Source organism: Dermacentor variabilis, chromosome 2 (genome assembly GCF_050947875.1).
Source record: "Dermacentor variabilis isolate Ectoservices chromosome 2, ASM5094787v1, whole genome shotgun sequence".
In the NCBI taxonomy this organism is placed as follows: Eukaryota; Metazoa; Arthropoda; class Arachnida; order Ixodida; family Ixodidae; genus Dermacentor; species Dermacentor variabilis.
In genome coordinates this window covers 61,574,505-61,599,360 of record NC_134569.1, presented here as the reverse complement: position 1 = coordinate 61,599,360, position 24,856 = coordinate 61,574,505, and the positions used below count along the sequence as shown (strand labels likewise).

General features: G+C 41.9%; 3 protein-coding genes across 6 annotated transcripts in view; 2 read left to right on the top strand and 1 right to left on the bottom strand.

The window, feature by feature from the left end:
- LOC142571981 (schlafen-like protein 2) overlaps positions 1-1,249 on the top strand; it is an 8,811-nt gene extending 7,562 nt beyond the window's left edge. The window contains exons 6-7 of the mRNA XM_075680745.1: positions 831-892; positions 982-1,249. Coding sequence (XP_075536860.1) covers positions 831-892; positions 982-1,027 — 108 coding nt within the window. The 3' untranslated portion in view covers positions 1,028-1,249. The remainder of the gene's footprint in view (positions 1-830; positions 893-981) is intronic.
- The window catches only part of Pmvk (Phosphomevalonate kinase), a 23,169-nt gene extending 14,914 nt beyond the window's left edge, over positions 1-8,255 (bottom strand). The window contains exons 1-3 of one of the 4 annotated variants that reach the window (XM_075680749.1): positions 7,471-7,607; positions 6,249-6,347; positions 5,230-5,317 (exon numbers count right to left, since the gene is read on the bottom strand). In XM_075680749.1, the coding sequence (XP_075536864.1) occupies positions 5,230-5,315 (86 nt within the window). In that variant the 5' untranslated portion in view covers positions 5,316-5,317; positions 6,249-6,347; positions 7,471-7,607. Of the gene's footprint in view, positions 1-5,229; positions 5,318-6,248; positions 6,422-7,470; positions 7,610-8,215 lie in introns of those variants that run through there. The other 3 variants (XM_075680747.1, XM_075680750.1, XM_075680748.1) reach the window with 3 other exon arrangements.
- On the top strand, positions 6,582-24,856 carry LOC142571980 (uncharacterized). Its single transcript, XM_075680743.1, has 11 exons — positions 6,582-7,603; positions 8,338-8,449; positions 8,518-8,577; positions 8,654-8,709; positions 9,681-9,825; positions 10,412-11,344; positions 12,089-12,200; positions 13,870-14,005; positions 15,710-15,827; positions 20,881-20,990; positions 24,701-24,856. The coding sequence occupies exons 1-11, from the start codon at positions 6,912-6,914 to the stop codon at positions 24,777-24,779; spliced, it is 2,553 nt and encodes an 850-aa protein (XP_075536858.1). The 5' UTR covers positions 6,582-6,911; the 3' UTR covers positions 24,780-24,856.

The window sequence follows — 24,856 nt, the reverse complement described above, 5'->3', positions numbered from 1 at the left end:
AACGAAATATTAAACATGGCAAGTTTCGGGAACCTTTGTTAAGTCGACGCGGCCCAAATGCGAAAACATACTTTGGAATCCCCGACGTCACGCTGACGTACCGGCGCTGGGGTTTCGGCGCAAAATTCAAATACTGATACTTGGACCTTTATTTTCTCATCTAATAATCAAACTATATTTTTTTGAAATGACTGCCTGCAGGGTTCTCAAACATTGCTCCAGTAGTCTGAACTGATTTATTGTTTCGCTTTAGTGTCCCTTTAAGTTTGAATGCCATTAAGCATATCCGTGTGGCACCCCACGAATGACATTAAAGTTTAAGGCATTAGCCAGGTAATGTCATTTTCTGTGCCAGTGTGGCAGGGGTATAAGGCAACAAGAATTGAATGTTTGCCTTAAACATGCAAGAAAGACGACGACACAAACGAGAATTACAGGACAAGTGCTACTTTCACTTGTATTGTCGTTTTCCTTGTGGTTTTTAAGGCAAAAATGTAAGGCAACTTCAGAAGAGGTTAATTTTTATTTTCTAGTAATTTGCAGGTATATAAAATACATTTTAATTACATAGAATGCTTCAAGTCACGCTGTCTGCTACACCAGCACGGGCACTTGTGATAATGCATGGTAGGAACAGAGCAAAATATAGCATTTATTTGGGACAGTGAAAAGCTGAGCCTGTTAGTGTAATAAGTTATCTCTCCCTGGCAGCCTTCAGTTTCACAGTATTGAAATTGTGTGCTTTCATTATAAATACAATGCAAAATGCTGCCATTGGCAGTTTCTTAAGACCATGTCTTGTTCTTTCTTTTTCTTTCTAAACTTATTAGTGCACTCTTCAAGATGTCATTGACATGACTCGTCAGGAAGTTAAAGATTACTACTCTCCAAAGTAAGTTTTGCACTTTGTTTGCCAGTACTTCAAAATAGATGCTGTTTGTGTCTTTGACATGCTAATTTTGTGTTTGCTATTTATTCCAGGTCAGGCACTAAAAAGCCCTTGGAGGGAGCTTCCATGGTGACTTAGGATTATCACTTTTTGTTGTAAGGCTTAAAGTGTCATGCCTGATAAGAAAAGCCTTTGGAGAAGACATCCAATGGTGCTTAAACTTGATTACACTTGAGCATGTTGCATTCCAAGGCATTAAGTGTCGTGCCTTGACTTTATGTTCCATTCCATTGTACATGTTCCTTCACCTGTTTGACCCAGTGACCTGAAATTCATTAAAGTCATTTACCCATACAAGCATTTACTGCATTGTCTCAGATTACGTGGTATAGGGCTATTAAAGAGAAAGCTCACTGGCAGCTCAGTCACTGAGGAAGGTGCTTACGTTTGAAGAACTGCCAGTGTGTGTAACAGAATGACCATTATCTCTAATTAGTTAAGGCTGATTGAGGCTTGTTCTTACTGCGTCAGTCATAAAATGATCTAGTAAATTCTGTGTGTGTGTTCCAGATTGTTGGAATTCATGCTGTTTAGGTGCAAGAAGAAAAGGCAATAATATACACACTTCTATAAAATGAACTTCAATATAACGAAGTATTTAACTTTTCCTAACTTTGTCCATAGATCACCATGTATTTTGAACCTCAATATAACGAAATTTCACTGTCACTGCAAAGGAACATCCAGACAATAAATGGAAACTTCTGTGGACGCAGATGGTCAAGTGGCGAAATTAGATGGGGCTGTTTGTGAACGCACCTCTCAAATCGCGCCAAGGAGAGCAAGGTCCACTCGAAGTGGAGCAGTGTCATGTTCCGTATGAAGTCAAGTGCAATACGATCTTATCGCATCAGTAGCGCTGTAGGCTTTAGATGCAAGTGAAAGAGTGCGAGGATGAGCCAAGAAGTATGGTGGTATGATAAGCGCTGTCTTCTTGCACGCGCTAGCAAGGGGAAAGGAGGAGCGAACTTGTGGTAACGCAATCAAGTGCACGCCAGAGCTTGGGGAAGAGTAGGGGGCAGGTTTCCTGCACCTCTCTCCATTTCTAGTGCACCGTGGCGGTGGCTGGCTGTCAGCATGGCTGAGCACATACGGGCACTGTTTTAGATAATCTGCCCTGTGCGCAAAGACGGAGGAGCTGAGATGGTGTGACATCGTGCGCTGTCTACAGGTGTGCTTATTGCTGGAAGTTGCGTAATCTCGAGTTTCGGAGACGCATTGAAATTTTTTCTGGTTACCCGATAATTCGGAAAATCTTGCGGTCCCTTCCATTTAAGAAAAATCCATAGGCCACTGTTCTTACTTGCATAAAAGATCGAATTTAAGTATACCAATATTTCGATATAACAAAGCAAATTGCCAATCTTACCGACTTCGTAGTATTAAGGTTTAACTGTATTGTTTTCAAGCGTCTCTTCCCCATCATTTACGAGGGTGAATCAGAAAGTGTTTGGGTGGGGGGGGGCCTTATATATTTTTTAAAGCCAAATTATGGCGCTAAATGTGAAGTCAATATATGCATTCCCAACGGTAGACCTTTCCCGGCTTTATCTGCCGGTAGCTCCGCGCCATGGCGCTGCTGTTATTGAAGGTGGCGGTTGTGCTTCACACGTCTCTGGTGTATGAGCAACGAAGTGTGATTCGTGTTCTATGGAGCAAGAGACAAACATCCATAGAAATTTATAGGGAAATGCAGCCCACATATAGGGAAAGGCGTCTCACTTCTAGAAGTGTGAAGTTTCAAGTTCACAAAAGGCCGTGAAGTGCAACGGTGGTTCCACAGTCAACAGGGCAAATTTTACCTCAGGGGAATCTCAAATTCAGTGATATGGTGGTACAAATGTCTGAACCGGTATGGGGACTATGTGGAAAAATAGTGTAATGTATGTAGAATAGTACGTATATCTGTAATGACCTGCATATATGTACCATATTTTGGCTAATAAGAAATAAGGGCGAAGACTTTCTGGTTTGCCCTTGTACTTATGAAAATTTAGATTGTAATCAATGGTAATGACTACTAGTTATTGGCATTTTTATTTTCTCAAATGTAAAAAATTTCGACACCTTCCAAAATGCAGGAAACGTGCAATGTACTTTTAAGTTAAATAAAGCAAACGTTTCTATAGGTTTTTCAAATTAAACATTCCAACTGTTTTAAGATTGTGAATATGCCATGTGCACCTTGTATCTGGGTTTGTTTTGAAAGAGCCAGTCACCTGTTAGTCAATATATATGTCAACTTTATATGTTTTTAGCATAAAATAACTAATATTGATAGCTTTCTACAGTTGTGTTAATGACAATTTTACAATTTCTGGTAGCATATAGTTTGGTACAAAATTGATTTAAATGTTCACACAAGCATGCACTGGCTGAACTTGCAGAGCCTGTCTCGTCAAACCAGCTGGATATTTTAACCTACCCACAGTGCCCAGCTGTACCAATTGACTCTATAGAGAGCCAACACTTTTGTTTGTACATTGAACAGATTAGTCTAGCTGCGACTATAGAGCAAGTGCCTAACTTCAGTGGCCCTACAAAATAAGGTCATTTAATAATTTTCCCTCTTTTTCACCAAATTTTATATTTCTTCTCTACAATTGCAGTATTTTTCAAATTCAGGGATTTGTAGGTCTGCCATATTCACAGACGGAAAGTTTTTATTTTGCCAAAGGGGGGAGGAGCTGGAGCTCGACCAGCTTTCCAAACCCCATATATATATATATAGTATTACAATATTATCGGTAGATACCCGAGAGACGAGCCGCCGCGAGAACGACGACGAAGTGGGTCTGTGCCCTTGGCGCGAGTGAATGTCGGCCTGGCGCTCTGGCTCCAGTCCAGTGTAAATAGCCTGTAAATAGCCTCTTTCGTCTGTGTCTTTCTACACGTAACATTCTGATGGAGGTCAGCGAACCCCGTCCTCGCCACGGAACTCCGGAGTGGTCGGTACATCGAGCTTGTCGCCATGCCTCCCGGTGACGAGCCGCCGCGAGAACGACGACGAAGTGGGTCTGTGCCCTTGGCGCGAGTGAGCAACAGTTGCACTTGAAACTTCGTGTGACCTCAACGAATTGTTCACTGAAATGAGATGGCCTTATATGAGTATTTACAAGACCTCATAGTAGGAGGCACTTCCATTTCACAGCCCGAGTCCCCCTGCACCACCAAGAATCTGGTGTCTCTTGGTGGTGTAATATTTCTTCGTGGAATTGTCTTGACTTCACTATCACTAATACTGCTTCACCTTCCCGGCAAAAGTGCAGCCTCTCATTTTTTATATTTTTATCCGAGTATAAGCTCTGCTGTGCATAACCGCTATTGATTCTGATTTCGAGTGAATCCGACTTGACGTCATTTCGGTTACTGAGTGAATTATATGCCAGGTGTTTCAGTGAACACTTCCAAATTTTTTAAAGGTTGCCTGTGGCAGATAGCACAATTCTAGTTAATGAGCTGGCCTACATGAAGGGGCGGACATTATTTGCGTAGAAAATTGAAATGCATAATCAACTAATTAACAAAAATTCACTAATTCAGTTTTTAACTAATTACCTTATGGGGCCGATATTGCAATTTACAATTTCTAACTGTGGAGTTCGCAAGGCAGTTACACTTAAAATAAATTCTCAGGATGACACTAGTTTCGAGATATTAATTCCCGAACTTTGCGGAGAAATGAATTGGCATTCCAGTTGCTTTCTTAATGAAACAAAGTTTTATGCATTCAAGCACAAAAGTAACTGGAATGCCAGTGATATTGGTGACGGACCTCTGGTAATGACATTTTAGGGGGTGGGGGGGGGGATGATCTGAGAGGGCTCGGGCCCCAGAGGCCCCCCTTGTCAGCGCCTATGCATCTGAATGTGCTTACAACATTAGGAATAATTTTGGATTTGTTCAATCTTAACTACAAGAAATCAAGAACTATTTTCTATTGTGGGTTACATTTGTGCATGCCACTGCTCTTGCCAGTCGTGTTAGTCCTTCAATTATATTCTGCTGTGTATGCATCATGTACAGCCGAATGCAAAAGTCTAGAAATTGCGGCATATGCAAAAAAACAAAAAAAAAAACAAATTCCTTCTAGCACAGCCGTGCAATGTGAAATTGTAGGCACTGGTCAAGCATGTGCACGTGGGCAGTACACTTGATTTCAGCCTTTATGCCTAGGCTGAGAAAGAAAATGAAATTTAGTGGAAACTCTGGTCCTTAAACTTTTGCACTCTACTACATGTACATCAGTGATGCAGTGAGAAGACATACTGTGGGCTCACCTTTTCCTCAGCGTCTCTGTTATGTAGTCCTTTCCAGACTTTCTTTTTCCGCTGAACACAAGGATCACCTTGGGGTTCTCAGCCATCGCTGCACAAGAATGTTCAATAACAACAGGCTCATGAGCCAAAGGGGTCTAGGCTTCTTGGTTTAGAGTTGTCAATGGGTGTCGAGCGACAAGGTGAGAAGGCCACAGGTGGGAAATAAAGGAAGGGTAAGGTTTCTTGTCTATAGTTGCTTTCCTCTTTGTGCCCTCACACCCTTTTGTTGCACATAACCAAAGGTTGCCACTGCACACCCTTAACTATGCAGTCTTTGCAGACCTAAGGAAATTCTTAATTCAGGGTTAAAAAAAATGTGGTGCTGCAGCATAAGAGTGGCTGTGCACAGAACTACCAAGTGCTGAAATATTAAACACACACATACACACAGGCTGCAGTTTCCAGATTTGCAGTGCATCCTGCAAATTTGCTTGGTCGTCATGTTTTCTAGAGTGCGGTATAAATTGTAGGTTGTTACAGATATTCCGTTACAGCAGCAAATAAAAATAATCGCTAAATTAATTATAATTTGCTTTTATTATAGGAGGAAACATCGCCTGTTAAGCCGCTGCATTCTCTTAAGCATCACTGCGAGCCGGCCCAGTTAATATTAATTCATCGTGAAACTTTGCGCAAAACAAACGGGGACAAAGAACAATACACAAGGACGACCGCTCGTCCTTATGTATCTTTCTTTTTCCCCCATTTCCGAGCGCAAAATTCCACGCTGCATCATTCGCTTGACTGTAGAAAGAAGGGGGGGGGGGGGGGGGGGGGGGGGCTTCTTTCATGAGAAAAAAAAAAAAAAACATTTGTATTCACTGCAGGTACTAATACTAAAAAGCATTCGTGCGATATAAATGGGTGCATAAAATCAACGTTACTAGATTACTCGATATTCAGTAACGTTGTCTAGATTCGCGTGAATGCGATGTTGAACTGACAAGAAGGGAATGGTTCAACTTCGCCATCTCGCTTACCGGCATTGCAGTGAAGCTGGCTGTCCTATGTCCGACGAGAAATGTGCACAAGCGGTCATCACCCAGTTGAGGTCGCACACTAGCAGTACACAACCGCTCCTGAGCAGCGCAAAATTAATGTTATAACAGTTTACACACAACTGAAGCCTCATGCCACCGCCGCAATCACTTGCCTGATTTGGTGAAAAAAAAAAAAAATGTCACGTGGTCGTAATTTTTGCAAAGCGGCAGGTGGCAGCATAATCGTTAGTGCGTTTAATTACGCCAAAAAACGTGTCTCAATGTCGTTTGTGTCGTCACATACGCTAGAAAGCCGACGCTACCGAACGCAGTGGAGTAATCTCCTCTGCTGACGCGAAATACGAATCCGTCGTCTTTGCTTGTGCAAAGCGAATAGACTGGCCATCGTGCTTCTGTGGTTTCTTTTGTATTGTGTGGCGTTGTGCAAGAAACGATTTCAGGCGATTTCAACGCTTTCATTCTTGTTGCTCGTTCGGTGAAATCCGTGCTCGTCTAGTGAGCGTAGTTCTCCGACGTGGTGTTTCGTGATCGCTACCAGAGCGTCTGGGCTTGTCGATCGTGCGTGAGAAAGGAAACGACCTCCAGAAACATCCGTGCGGGAGCCCACTGTGTGCTCGAGTCCTCTATTGGTGCTGCCCACTTATGAGCCAAGGAGCGGCCGGTAATACCGAGCGTGATTCTCACGATGCCGTCGGCGTAAACCCGCAAGCTTCTCCGCGCTCGAGACGACCTCAGGAGCCTGCTGATCTGTCTGACAAAACAGGCAAGCCTGAAGATGCCCCGAGTTGCCTGAAGTCCGCACTCCGACCACATTTTCGACGCCGTGGCTTTTCAGGTCGTGCTTCGAACGGGCCGCCCTCAAGCAACGCTCCGGAAAGTGTACCCTGCAAGTTCTTTTCGAAAAATGGTCACTGTCGGAATGGCGACCGATGTCGGTACTCGCACGAGCTAGGAGAACAGTCTTCAGCTGCGGCTGCAGTTACTACTGACAAACCGGTTGAAAATGACGTTGAAGATGTTGCTCCAATCGAATGTACCGACAAAAGTGCCCAGCGGCCACCGCCGAAGGAGCCGTGCCGCTTCTTCGAGCGCCACGGATTCTGTCGCTACGGCCGCGGCTGCCGCTATGCCCACAAGCGCCGTCGCGACCAAGCTAAAAGCACTGCCCAAGCTCCGCGAGAAGCCACCATGAACGACTCACCGCAGCCAGAGAGCAACGTCCTTGACCCGTCGGCGAGCTATCAGAAGTCTGCTGTTGGATCCGTCAGCGAAGTTGGGCAGGATGGCTTTGCTCAGCAACCACCTAGCGAAGGGGAGCTGCTGAAACAGTTGAGGTAAATAATTGCTCTGGGCAGCCTAATTAAACGTGTTGCCTTCTTTCGTGTCGTCGGTTACTTTGCATAAGCGTTAGCTACAGTGCATCTTTCTTGTTGCGTCGGTGAGATAACCACGTTGCGATGTGAGCACGGAGGGTCTGGCTAGACAACCCGATTGACGGTCGGTGCCCTCGCAACTCGTCCTACTGGCGGGAGGTCTTCGCCTCAGCGTTCATTGCATACCGCGGCACTCTGCGTTCTCGTTGTTTCGGCTTTTCCGCCTTCGACGAGACCTGAACGAACTAGAGGAAGTGCGTCGGCGGGTCCGCTTGTTTGGTTTTTGCCTTTCCGTGCAAGCTAGCGCAGATTTATTACCTAGCCTCACGCATCGCTAAACTTTTTCCTGAAGCCCATATGCACAGTTCGAGGTCACAGGACTGACGTCTGCTGCGTGTCTCAGCACATGCCTGTTCGTATGCCTCCGGCTTTACACTTCACCGCACCTTGTTTAATGTCTAGATAAATCATAGAGTGGGCATTTATTCCACATTCTCATATTCAACCAGCAGCGGGATGAATACAAATGTATAAATAGAGCTGTTCTGAAGAAATCCAGAATCTTGGACTGACCTTGCCACTTTCCGACCTTGTGCATTCCTGCTTCACAAGCTGCGAACAAAAAGCAAATTCTTATTAAGCTCTGGTGTGCAGATCTGTAATGCTTTCGATCTGTTTTCATTGCCTCTTTACAGGGACAGGGAAATTGATCAGTTTCGAAAACGATTTAGAAAAAGCAAGAAGGTACTTGGTGGGGATGGCACCGACAAGTACACTTTTGTATTTGGACCTACAGATCCTGACTGGGTATGTTTTGCTTCCAACTTTAGATTGCATGAATTTGCTCAGAGCTGACATTCTATCTTTCCCTACAGCCTTTTGATGTCAAGGAGCTAACAATGATGGTTACATTTCCAAAGTTCTATCCCAGAGAGGTATGCCTTTTGCTGTCTGCAAAACGTAGCTTGGTATTAATTTTTTTTTCTTCCTCTCTTTTGCTTTCTTCCACAGTGCTTTATGATGTCTGTGCTTGATGAAGAAGGTGTCTTACCTCCAATACTGCTGAGGTAAATAATCTGCTGGTTTGTTACCTTGATTGTAAAGGTTTGTGAATGTGTAACATAACATTCTGTTGTGAATTTGTGACATTGACAATGCAGAATGAGCAAAGCACCAAGGTTATATGCTGTCTACAAAAAGATAAAATTGTACCAAATAAAAGTGGTATAGCATTTTAGAGGCTTGATTTACATTTTTTACTATAATAAGTGTTTCTTCTTTCTTTTTTCTTTTTTGTAATGGCTGTTCTCAGCATCCTCATTCATAGGCCTTTCTTCCAAAACAGCAAGTTGGCTTTTCCATATAGTCTCATTGCCCTACTGAAAGGAACCTGTTCCTCTCTAGTTGGTAGATTTATTATGAAAAGTGAGGCCCAAGAAACATTGACATTGCAGGATTAGGTAGGGCCTGTGTGCAATATATGTATATTGTATATGTATATGTATATTGTATGTGTATAATATATGTGCCTTGTTCTGTTTATTCATGCCGATTCACTCACTCGGCAGTCATTGGCATGATGGTTATGGCCAGCATAATTGGACTTAAATTTGTTGAAATTGGGATTAAATTTACTCTTAACACACTATTTTCCCTTGCATGCTCCTTCCTCCATGTGCTGGGTGTTTAATCGTTGCCCTAGCAATAAGCAGTGCCACTATGTTTTGGACAGATGTTATGTGAAAAAGCCAACTTAATGCTTTTTTGATAGGAGTCTAAAAATTGGTGTCCTGTCAGGACTGCCTGACAAAGATTGGGGCATATTAGATGCAAGGCCAAGAAAGAGTCAAGTACAAAGGCTACTGGTGGTGGTTTCTGGAATGTTATGGTTGTACCCAAGTTTGCTGAAGGAGTATAGCATATTGCATTATGAATGACTAGTTGTAATGAGCTCCAGTAAAGGACACATTTTTAAGGCTTAAAGTGAGTATAATTTTTTTTGTAGTGTTAAAATTGTTACGGTTTTGTGCACTATCAGGGACCTCAACAAGGCCATTAAGGCATGGCTGGATGAGAAACATTCCACAACAAAACAAGTTGGCCCAGGATCACTGCACTTACGTCCATTCCTTCGCTGGTTTGACCGCAACCTTGAGACACTTTTTATTGAGGGCTTAAGGAAGGTAAGTTTGTCAATGTCATATGTGCTCTTATAGTTATGGTATCGGTATAATTTGGTTTGGTGCCTAAATGTTTCCACTGACCCCAGTTTCTTCATTCATGGAAAGTTTGTTTAGGCATTTGTGGGGATGATAATGTATACATAGTGCTGACCTTTTGTAAAAGTTAAATATAGCCTGCTTTTGAATTTACACATGTTGTAAATTCTTGACAATTAAAGTTCGTAGTTTTGATGCTTTTTGGCAAAAATACAATAATAATGGGCTTTGTGCAGCTGATTCTCTGGCACATGCAGTTCAAACCATGGGCAAGTTATACTATTTGAAACACAGAAGATGGTTGTTTAATGGCTCCTTTATGCTCCTTCTTATTTGTTTTTATCGCTGCGTGGAATGAAGCAATGCTTCATTATATTTATTTTGACCAGATCATTACTACATTGCAAATCATGTAAGGTGTAGTTGTCTGATGACTGCTTGATGTCCTTTTCCAACTTTTCTTTGTTGGAAATAATTATGATGTGAAACCAACCTAGTAGTTTTTGAATTCTTAATGTGCTGATCTTTTTTGCTTTTGCTTTTTGTTTAGGTGAAAAAGATTCAACTTGCTGAAGCTGCTGGCCTTGAATTTGTGCCCTTTGAGCAACTGGCAGGTCCTACGATGGAAGTTGTGGAGTCAACTGTAGATGATGCATTATCCAAAGGGAACGAAAACAATGCAGATGCCGAATCTGCCATCATGACAAACAGTGCCTCCAGTTTTCAAAACAAGGCACATCAGGGCACATCACAAGAAGATAACATAACAGACAGCTTGCATGTGTTGACTCTTGATTCAAGTGCGGAGGAGGAAAGATCCATAGAGAAATGGCCAACCGGGGCATCAAACAACCAAACTTCAGACTGCAACCAACAAGTCAGTGGTGTTACAGGTGTCTTGAATGGCTTTGACATGTCCCTAAACACAAGCTTTGTCTCCAGCATTGGAAATGGTGAGAGACCCGACCAAAAAGAAAAGAGTAAGAGGCATGAGAGTGTCGAAAAAAAACTAAGTGAGCCTGCAGAATACAAGGTTCCACATCATAGCATAGCCTCCTCTATTACGGATGCCGATGGCTGTTCTGAGAAGCCTGCTGCTGATGAGAAGCCCTCACATGGTGCTCAGAGAGTGGGTGTCGACGTTCATGTCAACCAGAAGAAAGGCACCGAGGTGAAGTTTCGGCGATTAGAGCTTGGTGAAGGTGTAGCCACCTTGGAGTGCACAAAAGTGGCAGTCAGGGTGCAGTGTGGCAGGTGCCGCTGCAATGTGGATGTTGTCTCACCTGCACGTCGCCGCAATGTGGTGACGTGCGGCCGCTGCTCGCGCACCTGCAGCGTGACATTTCGACCAAATTTGATGCATCAGTTCAACTCCGTGCTCGGCTATTTTGACCTTGTGAACTGCTTAGCTGTGGACCTGGTGCTGTCTGGCTGTGCCTTTGCCCTAGACTGTTTCAGCTGCAACAAGAGGATGACTGCTGATGTGAGTTAACTGCATGTGGGTGCTAGTCTTGCAACTTACAGTGGGGCTTAGTGCGTATTATCGTTACTTATGCGACCAAACACATTCTTCCTATTACTGTTGCTTAGGGGTACATGCACAGTTCCTTTGTACATAACTTCTGTGTGGCATCTTGTTGTCATCGTTAATTGTTCACAGGATGGCCTTTTGTGACAGTGCTATTACCATTAAACCATTACAGTTAAAATTAAATTCTGGAGTTTTATGCGTTGAAATCACGATTCGATTATGAGACACGCAGTAATGGTGGACACTGGATTAATTTTGATCACCTGGGGTTCTTTAACAAGGACCCAATGCATGGTACACGGGTGTTTTTGCATTTTGTCCCCATCAAGATGCGTCCGCCGTGGCTAGGATTTGATCCCGCGCCCTAGGGCTTGGCATGAAGAAAGCGGTGATGGTAATGAGCTGGTAATGAGATCTTGCTGTCGAAATCGACTTCAACCATGGGATTACCTAAGAAGATATTTTCATTGCTGCATTTCTTCTCTTTTGTTTGTAACATTGCATGTTCTTTGTAGAACGTAATTTTGATCTTCAATTGTAAAGAATTGTTGCTTGCATGCATGTTGCTTACAACTGAAAATTGTTTTTATTTTTATTGTTGCCAATGCACTGTTAAAGTCTTCATGGTAATGCCTAATGCTAACAAATGGTGTTACATGCACTGAGCTTTTTTTTTTTTCTATTTTTCATATGCAGGGCATTCACTATGGACAACGTCGTTCCCTTTGGTGCCAGTTTTGCAATGCCAAGATAACTGTACTCATGGAGTCTGTCAAGTTTCTTCAATTGCAACCATCTAGAGAAGCTGGTTAGTACATTGATCATGGTAACACGATTCCATCTCATTTCTTTTTCTGATGCATTCACCTTGCTATTGTGTCGCTTTTGAATATTCAGTTTCTTCAGCAATCTATTCAACATATTATATTGGTCTGTGGATTTTTCTGCCCATCGATTACTGTTGGACCTAGTGTGAAAAGCATTTATTTTTGCAGAAGTGTTGCAAATTGAGCTTGTTGGTGCATATTTACGAGAATGCTTGGGGCCAGTGTGAAAAGATGGGACAAGAGATAGACAATATAAGCACAGACTAACAACCAATCAAACAACCAATCAAATTCATGAAAGTGAGACACCAAAAAGCTACATAACAATGTAAAATGATTTCTGGAGCACACAGTTCAGCCATGTAGTCAGATGACCAAAATATCTAAATTCTACTCCTTGTAGTAGATTAAGAGGTGGCACACCAACACATGTGGTGCCTCTCCTATGAATTTTTTATGCCTAGAAAATTTTGTGTATTTTTTGGTCTTTGTATTGCCTTAGGATTTCTTTAAAAGCGAAAAGAAACAGTGAAAACCAAGACGCAAGACCAGAGGGAGACATTACGCACAGTCTTTCTGGTCCTGCGTCTTGGTATTCACTGCATTTTTTTCCCGCTTTAACATGAATCAACTGCCCCAGCAATTCACGATTGTAAGGTTTCCATTATGCTCAAAATTTAATGTACAGACACATAAAACAGCATGAGACCAGGTTTTTCCTCGGTCTCGTATGCATGTTCCCTGAGGCGGTTGTTGAAGCATTGCCCTGTTTGTCCTATGTAGTTGCAGCTGCAAGATAGTGGGATATCCTAGTGAACACAAACTGTACTGCTGACAAATTGCTGCATGTGACTCTTGCTGCAAACTTCACGTCTTGGCTTGGTTTAGTTGGCTTTTCTGCATGGCATGTCCAGCTTCTTCAATGCAGAAATAAAGGCAAATTCCAGCTCTTCCAACAATTTTCATGAGGCTGTCGCTGACCTTGTGTACGTACAATATAACAGCGTTAGCCGTCAGCTTGCTTGAAGCTCTCCATCCTGAGGCATCATCCATGCTCAGTCTTCTTAGCGATGCCTACCAGAAGCTGGCGTGAGTGCCTTGCTGAAAGCAAATGGACTTTGATTTGGAAGCTCTTCCCTACTTGGTGGTGGTAGCGTGGCCTGTTAAGCGTGCTCTTCAGTGCTCTTATGGCAATACCATGCTTTACACTCTTCGTTTAGCCTGATGAGAAAGAAGCCTTCTTTGATTGCACGGCTTAGCTCCAGGAGACATGATGCCCACCAAAGAAAAGCTTGAGGCACAGAAAACAGAGCTCGCCATTCACTGGCAGTTTTTTGTTAGGACAAGCTTGCCCTTTGCTTTGTTTTCCTTTTACTTTGTTCTGCTGCTTGCTGCTGTCACACTTTACTGAATTTAGTTTGCGCATCTCCCCGTAGGATAGTATGTATGTCCTTTCAAATAAGAGTTTTTAGTCTGTACTCACGTCGGTTTATCTTGTGTCCCGTCGTTTCACACTGTTCTTAAGTATCCACATTTATATTTCTTCATTTATTTTGTATGTTTATGTGACAGGACTTGCATTCAATCTATTAATAAAAATTGCTATAACAGTCTACATTTTCATAATTGGCACCCCAAATTTTGCTGCAGAACATGCAGGTTCGGCATTCTCCATAAAGGCTCCCAAGATGGTCAAAAATGTTAAAGATCCAGCCATTCAGGAAGGCAAGCCTCTTCCAGATGGGGGCATCTGCAAGCACTACAAAAAGAGCTTCCGCTGGTTGAGGTAGGAAAGGCTGGCATTTGATTCTCTTACCTCAGTGGTTATGGTGTTGTTTTAATTTGTCTGCTCTGTGCTAAAAGCAGGTGATTTCAGGCCTCTACACAGCTGTGAAAATGTTTTTAAATTGAATTTTGTATATAAATTTGAAGCTGACCACTCGTCAATCTTAATCTCAAGTTGTCTTACTTTTATTGCGTTTATGAGAAGATATCAGCATCATCAGGTGTTAAGAGGGGAGCCTGCTTGACATGGTGTCAGTAAAATGTGAGTTATCACATTCTCACGAGTACCATGTTTTTTTTTTTTTCATGAAATTGTGGTTGTTGTAGCTGCTGCAGCTGTTACATTGATTTTGCTGTTGTGATAGCATAAAATTGGCTCTTTGTTGTTGGCACTGAAGTGCCCACCAATCGAAATGACATCACGCTACACATTTTATTTTGCCTCTGCCCATTCCAAGTAGAACTGCTATGTAATGTCGTAGGGCGAGGTGTCTTACTGTTTACTGGTTCGACATCATCTGGAATACTTTCAACAATGCATTGACCAAATCTCTTTAATATGGTTTTGCACATTGCAAAAATAGGCAATGGACAGACGACTGTTTTGCCTGCTGCTGCCGGTGGGTCGGTCAGAGCATTTTCACTTATGTACTTGGAAATGAGTGTCATAAAGAGTTTATTCAGAAATGGTAAGTTTGGTATAACTGTGGTGCTGCATGGAGGTGGGGAGGGGTGAGAGAGTATGCAACATATGTTAACAATAGTAAGTTCTGATGGCTACCAATGAAGCGCAGAGGCAATTATATTGTACGTTAACTTGGGAGCTTTGGAATTTGGTGCAGAAATTTCTGCTGGTGCTATCGAGCAAAATTTTGGGTGTTCACTTGTGCATGCTGCTGACATGCACATGCCATATTGTGACTTGCCATGACAGCATGCACTTTTAGTTCCGCTCAAGGATGCTCATGAACCAGAGCTTGGTGCTGCAGATGTGTGGTGGCTGCACAGTATCTACAGGTGTGCGTGTGTACACATGCTGCAGCAAATACAAGCTGCAAAATATGTTAGCGCTTCCCCTAAGCTTTGCTGTGAGGTTGCCATTGCCGCAGTAACGAGAAAGAACATGCTGGCATGAGATGCAAGAACACATTTGTTCAAACTGACAAGAAACAGGCAACACTTGTGCCACCAGGTGACTTTGTGACCAAAGAATGCAGGACATAGCCATAGCTACACAGAATATTAGTGGAGAGGGAATGCTGGGGGCTCTAGAAAAGGCTATTCAACTACTTGTAGTGCTTTAACCTATGATACCATCATGAAAAATTTGGGAATGCTTCCCATAAAGAGATTCTGTTTATTATAAATGATTCCTTTAGGTATTGTGATGGTCGTTTCTGGTACCCTTTGACCAAAACATGCCTACTTCAGAACATTTCGCAGATGTACTATGGACCTTTTTGTTTTATTCTTTGACGCATGGATTCATCAACTTGTGCAAATAACATTGTTTTTTGTTCTGTAGCAGTGTGTTGAACCTGATTTCATTCGATGTAACAAATGTTGTTAGTACCTACAGATGAATTATACATGCAACATGGTTTTGTGGTCCTGTTGTGTAATTTTTTTCATGCTTTGTTGCCTTGGTCTATGCCTAATATTGTCCTAAATTGCATTCTGTTGTATCTGCTATTGTTAATTCCAGGTTCCCTTGTTGTGGAAAAGCTTACCCTTGTGACAAGTGCCATGAAGAGCAGGAAGGTGGCAGCCACGAAATGAAGTATGCCACACGAATGATATGCGGCCACTGCTGCAAAGAGCAGGTGAGAAAAATGAGTGGAAACACACTTACGAGCAGTTAGTAACGTCTTCTAGCATTCTGCCAGGAACTTCTGACAAAATTCTGGCCTGTGTATTTTCAATCCACCAAATCAGTTGGAGAGGGAGCTTCGATTTGTGTGTGGTCCAGCTTTTACTTTGTGTTTTGTAAGTGAGGAGTTCTGGCACCCATATTGTAACTCTAATAGGCTGGTTATTTGCCCTATGCATCACATGTACCTCCCAATGCCATTTTAAGGTGAAAGCCTTATATCATAAAGCGAAAAATTCAACATCTGTTGTTATCATCTAATGGTACCAAAACCCATGTGACCAAGTGAGGACATCACGTTCCCGGCACTGGACCTGGTTCCACTTGCAGTGCGAAATCCCACTGTGAACAGCCACAGTGTCAGACGGATACCGTGGCCCACACTGAAAAACAAAATGACTTGGCCCACTGCCAAAACTTTACTGAGGCGGATTAAGGTAGAGTTTTAATGTAAGGTGATTACTTAGACAATTGATTATGCGTCTGCATTCAAATAGCGTAAGGATACTTAAGAGGAAGCTCTAACTTGGGCCCAGCTTTGGTGCTGCCTATTCAAATACATGTAAAACACAGAAACACTTTTCTGAGATAACCAATGGGCTGATTTTAATGAAATCTGTTGCATTTGAGAGAGAAAGTTGAATTCTAGTGACAGGTGGAAGCGAAATTTCTGTTTAGGGCCTGTATTTTTTTAATGGAATTTGCGAAAATTGGTAGGTTTTAAAAAAAATTGCACAAAGTTTACAAATTCGTAGCTCTGCAGCTAGAACAGATATATCAGTTCTGTAAACTGCATTCATTAGAGTATCCAAAGTGGACAAATTTCATGTGTCAATTTATATTTTGTGTGAATCTGTTACATTGTTTACAAGGGTTTTGCAAAAGGGTCATTCCACGCCAACTGATCCAGACATTGCACTCTACTATCTTCAGTGTCAAGAAAAAAAAAAAATCATGGCGTATGGCTTTACCGTGACAAATATTAACCCAGTTTGGTTCTGGCGAAACAAACTTTTTCATGCTGTGGCCGCCATCTTAAGTTTGCAAGTGGTCGCAAAACCTAGTTTAACAAAAAAAATCTGTACAAAATAAACATTTTTACCAATGACTATAAATCTCTTTTTATACATATAAAATACATTGCTCTTTCATATTCATTAAATTGAAATGAATTTGTCTTACTTTTGTTTAAATATATAACATGGAAGAAGGTACAAAAAGGTGGAAATTCGAAATTTTCATGTCTAAGTTGTCCAGAAGGTGAAGAAGCCGATAAAAATGTTTCAAAGATAAAAAAAACATAACGCGTGTGAGCAAAAAAAATTTCAAACTTGTGAAAATTAGCTTTTTGGGGCATATTCAGCCGTCAATTAGATTGTGAGGTGGTCCTAGTAAAAATGTGAAAAATACTAAGTTGAACAGTAACATTCAATGGCATTATTTCTCAAAGTTTAATGAGAAAAATATTTGTTTTAAGTGAGAAAATAATTCTGGAAGTTGAGTCCTTGCATTCAACTCCAGCATTGCTCCGTGCTTGCTCATCACTGCAGTGCCCGCTAGAGCAGACGTCAAGGAGACACATAAAAACTACCGTGCTTGTACCGTGTGTATATATATATATATATATATATATATATATATATATATATATATATATATATATATATATATATATATATATATATATATATATATATATATAAGCCACCAATGACACCAAGGAAAACAGGGGAACTTGTACTTACTAATTCCAATTAAAGAAATGATAAATTAATGGAAATCAAAGTGGATGTAATGTGAGGGACTTCACAAGTAAAGTGAAGCTTCTTATGATATGATCAGTAAAAATAGGGCCCCTTTGATGCCTTCAGGTAGCATATGTGGGTTTATTGACAATTTGCTTTTGCCCCAAGAGATCACATATTTTTGACGCCTGCAACTGAAAGAATGTTCCACATCCGCTGCCAAGGTTTGTGAGTGGTGGCGCTGCCTAAAGCTCTTGGATAACCAAGAAAGTGGATGGGGAAACGGCGGTGCGGTAGCTCAATTGCTAGAGCATTGCACATGTAATGCGAAGACGTGGGATCGTTCCCCGCCTGCGGCAAGTTATTTTTTCATTCAGATTCATTTCCATTAATTTATAATTTCTTTAATTGAATTGGTAAGTACAAGTAGTTTCCCCTATGTTTTCCTTGGTGTCATTGTTTGTTGGCTTCTTATGATATGATTAATAAAAATCGGGCCCTTCGGTTAACCCCCTCCTCGTGTGTGCGTGTGCCTGTCTGTGAAGCATCAGCGGTTATGGTTTATTGAAATTACACAGCAATATTTCAGTGGTAAAGCTGTTGAGCATTTCACACCAACAAACTCATTGGCAACAGGTTATGGCATTATTGTTAATGAAATACATGCGTGGGCGTTCCAGTTACTTTAGCACTTCGATGCATAAAACAGTGCTTTGTTAAAAAGGTACGCAAAACAAAGTGCATTTTTCCACATGTTTGATGGCGCATGACTTGAAATTTGTGCCATGCTCAGAATTCATTTAGAATTCATTTGCAGTCTTACAGGCTACAATTAGTAAATTTCTTTGTGCCGTAAAGCAAAGAAATTCTCATAAGTGACTTTTTTAATTCGTTGAATATGCATTTTGATTTCTCACGTTATAGTAATGTCTCTCACAGCAAGTAATCCAGCTCAAGGAAAATTACATCTTTTGTGCGATTTTTCAAAATGCCTGTATAGCCTAAAAAAATTCAGCGACAATTACGGTAGCCCTTAATGCGAAGTTTGAGTGCAGCTCTATACGTGTTTTCATGTTGCTATATATTGGCTGGCATGGACAATCTGTCTAATGTGGCATGTTGCAAACGAGCAAAGCAGGGCGCAGCTGCCTCGCTAATCTGGAGATTGCAAGAGCGACTGCATGGATAACGCATGGGCGCAATTTACAGCAGCCACCGCTGACAGACCTCCCAGAAGATGCATGCTACTTTGGCCATCGATTGTTGCCGCACTACAGAGAGAATGAGAGAGAGAGAGAGAAGTTTAATGATACGAAGTGCAGAGAGGTCGGCCTGAGGTATATTCCTCTAGCCAGCTACTCGGCGTTGGGGGAAGGGGAAGAGGGAAGAAAGAGGAGCACGATGGGTGACGATGACGAGAGAAGGAAGATGTAGAACATATGGCAAGGAATTTGGCATGCTCAAAGCCTACAATTCAGGCCTGTAATTTTAAAAAGTTCAGTAATGCCTGGATGGCCTTGACTCGATTGAGCGTCTGGCCAAGGGCCTAAAATAACGTCCTCCGACAATGATGCGCTGTCGAGACGCGCAAGGTCGTTGTCCAACTTTTCACGCTCTTCCACGTACTTAGGGCAGTCACAAAGCACATGTCCTATAGTGTCAGTCACATTGCACACCTCACAGTGTGGAGGCTTGGTGCGTCGCATGAGGTGCACGTATCCGCTCGTAAGCGCTACCCCCAGCCTTAGTCTGTGCAGAAGACTGGCACAGCTGCATTGAATTTTCGGTGGTAGCCTAAAATTCATGGTAGGGTCCAATCTCTGGAGTCGTCTGTGGCGATTATCCGGATTGTCCCAGTGCATTGCTGTCAATTTTCGGATGACACTGGAGAGGGGACAGTTCGTGTCCACTCTTGTGCCGCACTACACTTTTCCTCTCATGCTATCACCATACCTTCCTCCGTTTTATGCCTTGTGGTTGAAACCTTCTCTTTGTTTTCCTCCTCGCGTCCTTCATCTCATGTGGCACCCTGCCTTTGCTCTTTCATCCTTTGCTTGTCACTGCCATGAGAACACCGACACTCGTTGCAGGAACGGGCACTTAAGAGCTGCGCTCTGAAAACGAAAGTCTGTTGTTCCATTTAAAGGAGACTGTACTGAAGGATATACACAGGTCACTTTTGTCAGAGATGCTGTAGTTTTACAACAATTACATAGCAGACATTGCAGATATATGATTTGAAGTAAGGACAGACAAAAAGATCATTACTGCTTTTGTATATTTGCAAACTTTCCATTTATAGAATACAGAACGAGTTTGGGCTATTGAGGATAGCTGGATGATGGACTTGGATCCTTGTTTTAGCTCCCACAAAGCTAGAGGTTTTCCCCCTAGGATATCTTTTTTTTCCAGGTCATATAGTCCGTTGTTTGTTTGAGTCCTGCCTGGTGAAGCAACAGGTCTTGATATTGATTGCCTTAATTACCTTAATGAATATGCTGGATGTGGTTGCTGTTGCACCACCCTTGTAGAAGTCCCTCACTTTCCAGCAGCTGCACTAGAATAGGACATTTAGGAAACGAGAAGGAAACCAAAGCTGACTCGCACTGGCAGGGGTGCCAAAAGTGTCCTGTTTTAGTAGCATTGTATCATTTAGCCATACGTTCATGAAGGGTGGAGATATTCTACATGTTCTACACATTAAAATGATAAACAAACTGATCCTATTGTTCAGTTTATACAACTGTTTGTTAATTTTCATTTGTGTAGATTCCACAATATTGTTATCAGCTTTCTCATTGTAACAGTTTTAGGAAATCGCATTTTATTGTTTCTATCACTTGTGCTTGTGGAGCATTGGAATTAGTACTTATTTTGCACATAAATGAAAGGATGCAGAATTAACTCCTTAAATTCATGGCCTTGTGTGCTCATAGAGCAGTAGACTTAAACAGCCCACAAGAAGCACTATTATTTTTCTTCACCTACTGCTTGCTCAGCAACACTCAAAATTTCAACTAGTCTTAGTTTTTAGACCAACCTGATTTCATTCCAAAGCAGTTGGTTTATGTGGTACTTTAACTATTGAGCACTCACCTGAAGAATGTGCTTTAGTCACTGCATGCTATGCTGACAATAAAGCTGCTATGAACTACCATTACTATTACTACTGCTATACTAGTACTACTACTACTGGCAAGTACCTTGCTATAAGGTTGGTAAAGTTTTGCACATCATGCTGTGCGTTCAACATTGTTACAGCCCTTCGCTGCTGAGAAGCCTTGCACTGGCTGTGCAAACTTCATGACAAAGAAACCCACAGCACACTGGGAAGGAGGACGTGGTTGCCGGGATAAGATTCATATGAGCAGGTATGCATTGCACTGGTTGCCATAGGCGGTATTGTATGTGGCTGTAGAGCTAAGGGGCCAAAGGTTTGATGTTAACATGTCGGTGGCCACTGATGCAAGCTAGCTTTCATCATTTTTCTTTGTTATTGTGCTCTACATTCCACTCGTTATAGCTTGTTATTGTTCTGTCAGAGCTGGCTGAAAAATTGCTGTTGATTATTTTTACATGACTAAGGGAGGCACTTCCTCTGGCTTTCTTATCATTAAGCAGTGCCAAAGAGCGCACCATTGCCAGCACCTTAGCCCTGTTGCTGTCTGCACCAGCCTACAAGTGGGTTTAAAGTGAGCTGTGTTGTACAAGTGTTGCCTCTTTCACATTTGCCCTTTCAAAGAGTACTGAAGTCATCTAGATCTATTGCCTCCTGGTGCTAGCTTGCACAAAGGAGCCAATCAGCCTCTTGGACTTGTATGATTTTTTGTTTCAATGGTCTACAAAAGTTTGTGTGAAACAGTAGTATTATATTGTTCGCTGTAAAGCTGTTATTTTATCATTTGAACAATGAATGAAATGGTGTGCTAAGCTTTATGCAAACCAAGAAGGCTTCAGATTTGCTTTGTTGGCAGGTACAGCCTGATGGCAACTATATATATATATGGTGTCCACTTTCATGACATGCATCGATAATAGCCTGTTAAGCTGCTTGAAATCAGGCTTAGGGTCTTCTACAAACTCATATAGAGGTATAAAATCTTTGTGAGTACAGCAGTCATGTTGTCCGATTCTTTTTAGTGTCTTTTCGTTTTCACACTTCTTTGTTTTCCAGGATGTAAATCTACAAACTTTGCGGGCTCACTTTTTTGGCTGAAGAACTTCATTTTCATTATTTCATTTGATGATCAATTTCTCTCGAGATAACTGCATCTGAAATTGCAGAATAATTTACTAGCCTAAAAGGGTGATGAACCGCACTGCATTATACCGAGTGCTTCATGAAATTTATTGAAAATACCTTAATAATAGGGAAGGTGAGACAATTAAATTACATCTTGATTGCTTTTGCCAGAGTTGTATGCTTGAACATACATGATTTAGTAATTATACAAGTAATTATGCAATTTAGTTAATTATTTTAACAGAAAGAGGCACGCAATTTATCCCAACGGAAGACTTGAAACGCACCACGCGATCAGCTTATAGGCATTTCCAAAAATGCAAAATGTTGATGCCGCTAATTTTTACACCGTAATGAATTCTGGCCACTTTCATACAGAAAAGTGGAACTGAAGTGTTCAAGAGCACAACTGTCACGCCATAGTATAGACGCTCTTGAGTGATGTGTTCGCTTGTGTCTGACAGGTAGATGAGTATCAAGTGAGTGTCCTTATCAAGCTGTGATCGAGGTCACTTTATGCTCACCTGATGATGAGACACAAGCAGTCATATCATTCATCGGCGTTAACTATGGATGTAACACTTGCACTCTTCAACTGTTCAGTTTCGCTCTGCTGTGTGAAATTGGCCAAAAATCATTACGCTGCAAAAATTAGCAGCATTTCATTTTTTCATTTTTGTAAATGGTTATGGGCTCATCGGATGGGCACGCTTCAAGTCTTTCATTGGAATCAATCATCTAGTTTAAAATGTAATTAGTCTAATTTGCATAATGACTTGTCTAATTACATCGGGTGGTAAAAGCAGTATAGAGGAAATAATATAATTTTCTAATCTTTGCTAATTTTAAGAAATTTTGAATGTTTCATGAAACACCCCGTATGAACTTGGCATTTTGATAATTAATCATCACCAAGCAGTTATACTTCCCCTGATAGTGCCATAGCAAAAGAGTTTCTTTGAAATATATTTAAACTCCCTTCTTCAGAAGGCAACCACCAGAATCATATTAATGGTAGCAACATATTTTATTCCCTGATATTACTTTTTCTCTATATTATGTAAAGCAGGCACAACATCAAAAATAATTTTTTCCAATTGCACTGTGGACTATTGTAGACCACAGAGCTTGCAACTTTAAAGGGGCCCTGAAACACTTTTTATCAAAATAAAAAAATGCTCTTGATGTTAAAATAGACTACATCAGACATACATTGCCGTAAGGAGTACTGCAATGTGTTTAGTGGAAGCAGAGTTATTGGCAATCAATGTTTGCCTTTGATTCCCGTCACGGTGTTCCCATTCCTTCTTGAATGCCTTACACTGTGAAGACTACAGCAGAGTGGGGCATGCCCACAACGTTCCACTTACTGAACCTCCCTGTGGTGCACAGTTCAAATTAGATTTTGGATGTTGTAGACGTCACTATTTTTAATTTTGGTGTCCTGGAGACTATGCCTCAACTTATGGTTGAGTTCACGGTGTCTCATCTCTTTTTTGTGCGACATTGTACTAGATAGCTACGCACGGTTCTTTTCTCGCACCAAGTCGCAAGCAGCACATTTCCTTTCACACTTATCTCTACAGCAATCACACAATTTCCGAGGGTCGAATGAAACGTGGTCTTTATTTTCACCCATGCTAGTACGTCAGCAACGCTCACATCGGGTAAGAGATGTATGCTGCACTGCGGACTCATGTTGAAGGACTCCTAACCTAACGAAGCTTTGATGGTGTAGCAAGGTAAAGTTGTAGGCCAGCTGGTGAGACATTGTGAATAAAACCGCTACAGACACAGGACTAAGGGAGACGACAACACAGGGCATTGGCAATACAGCTTGAAGGTGTGCAAATCTGGAAGCAGACAACCTGTTCCAATAGGATGTTGGTGCTCAGGCCAGTTCACCATGTGCCTGGAGCCACATCACCCACAGAGACACAACCACTCAGAGCACACAGTTGTTCTTAGACAGCTGCAGCAAGCTCAGTGAGCTGGCTCATTGCAGCACCCCATGGAAGCTGCTGTATCCGAACCATGTAGCAGATGCAGCTACATGCTACTGCGTGCAATGTTTGGTGCGTGCATGAAAGGGCTGGAGTGTGCACGTGCACTCGTGCTCCAGTCTGGCCGTGTCGTGCTGCAGACCAGCTTTGTCCTGCACCATTTTGACCGACGGATAGTAGCAACATCCATTTGCACATTTTAAGTGCTGGCAATAGCTCAATATGAAGCAATGTCTGTCAAGGCGTCTCGCCAGGAGTGAGCATGCATTGGCAAGCGTACGTGTGGTCCGACGAAGTTTTGCGTAGTTCGAGGCTAGTTGAGTGTCCGAAGCTAATTGAAATTAGCGAGAGCTGATGGCTATGACACCGATGAGCACTGTGGCCATAGTTGAATTCCTACGTGAGTGGCCACAGCTGTGTGTAACTTTAAATGGGGATTTTTGCTTACTTCAGCCTGTTTATTAATGAGTCAAATATATGCAGTAACAGTCAGAAGCGCAATAACCCAAACACCTGTCTTGATGTCAGCCATCAGCCAATAGCAGCTATATATAATGATATTTAATATGATGACATATGCAAGCTGCCTGCAGCCTCAAAATGGCTGAGGAAAAGGCCTCATCTGAATAGACGGTGTTTGAGAAAAAGGTGATGTCTCGCTCTGCTTGCGAGTTCCACGAACCGCGCATGTCTGGAAAATGTAACTTAGATGTGCACAGCAGCGTATGCTATCCATGTACTGTGTTTCTTCACCAATCCCAAGGGTTGGTTCAGAAACCCTTTAAGCTATACTTATGTCAGAGCTTCTACACCGTTATTTTGTTCTCTTTTTAAGGGATGACAATAAGAAGTTCAGTGGTACGAGTAAGACCATTTCAAGGAAAGCACAAGAGAAGCTTACTGGCAAAAAGTGATGCTGGGAAAGGCAGCTAGCCTGGACCTTTTTGTGATTACTTTTGTACTGAAATAAAATTGGTTTAATTTTGTACAA

Excerpts from the sequence above, each read along its gene's own strand:
- LOC142571980 (XM_075680743.1), top strand. The coding sequence starts at position 6,912 with ATGAGCCAAGGAGCGGCCGGTAATACCGAGCGTGATTCTCACGATGCC. Across the intron at positions 12,201-13,869 it reads GCAACCATCTAGAGAAGCTG|AACATGCAGGTTCGGCATTC; the intron begins GTTAGTACATTG and ends ATTTTGCTGCAG. Across the intron at positions 20,991-24,700 it reads GATAAGATTCATATGAGCAG|GGATGACAATAAGAAGTTCA; the intron begins GTATGCATTGCA and ends TCTCTTTTTAAG.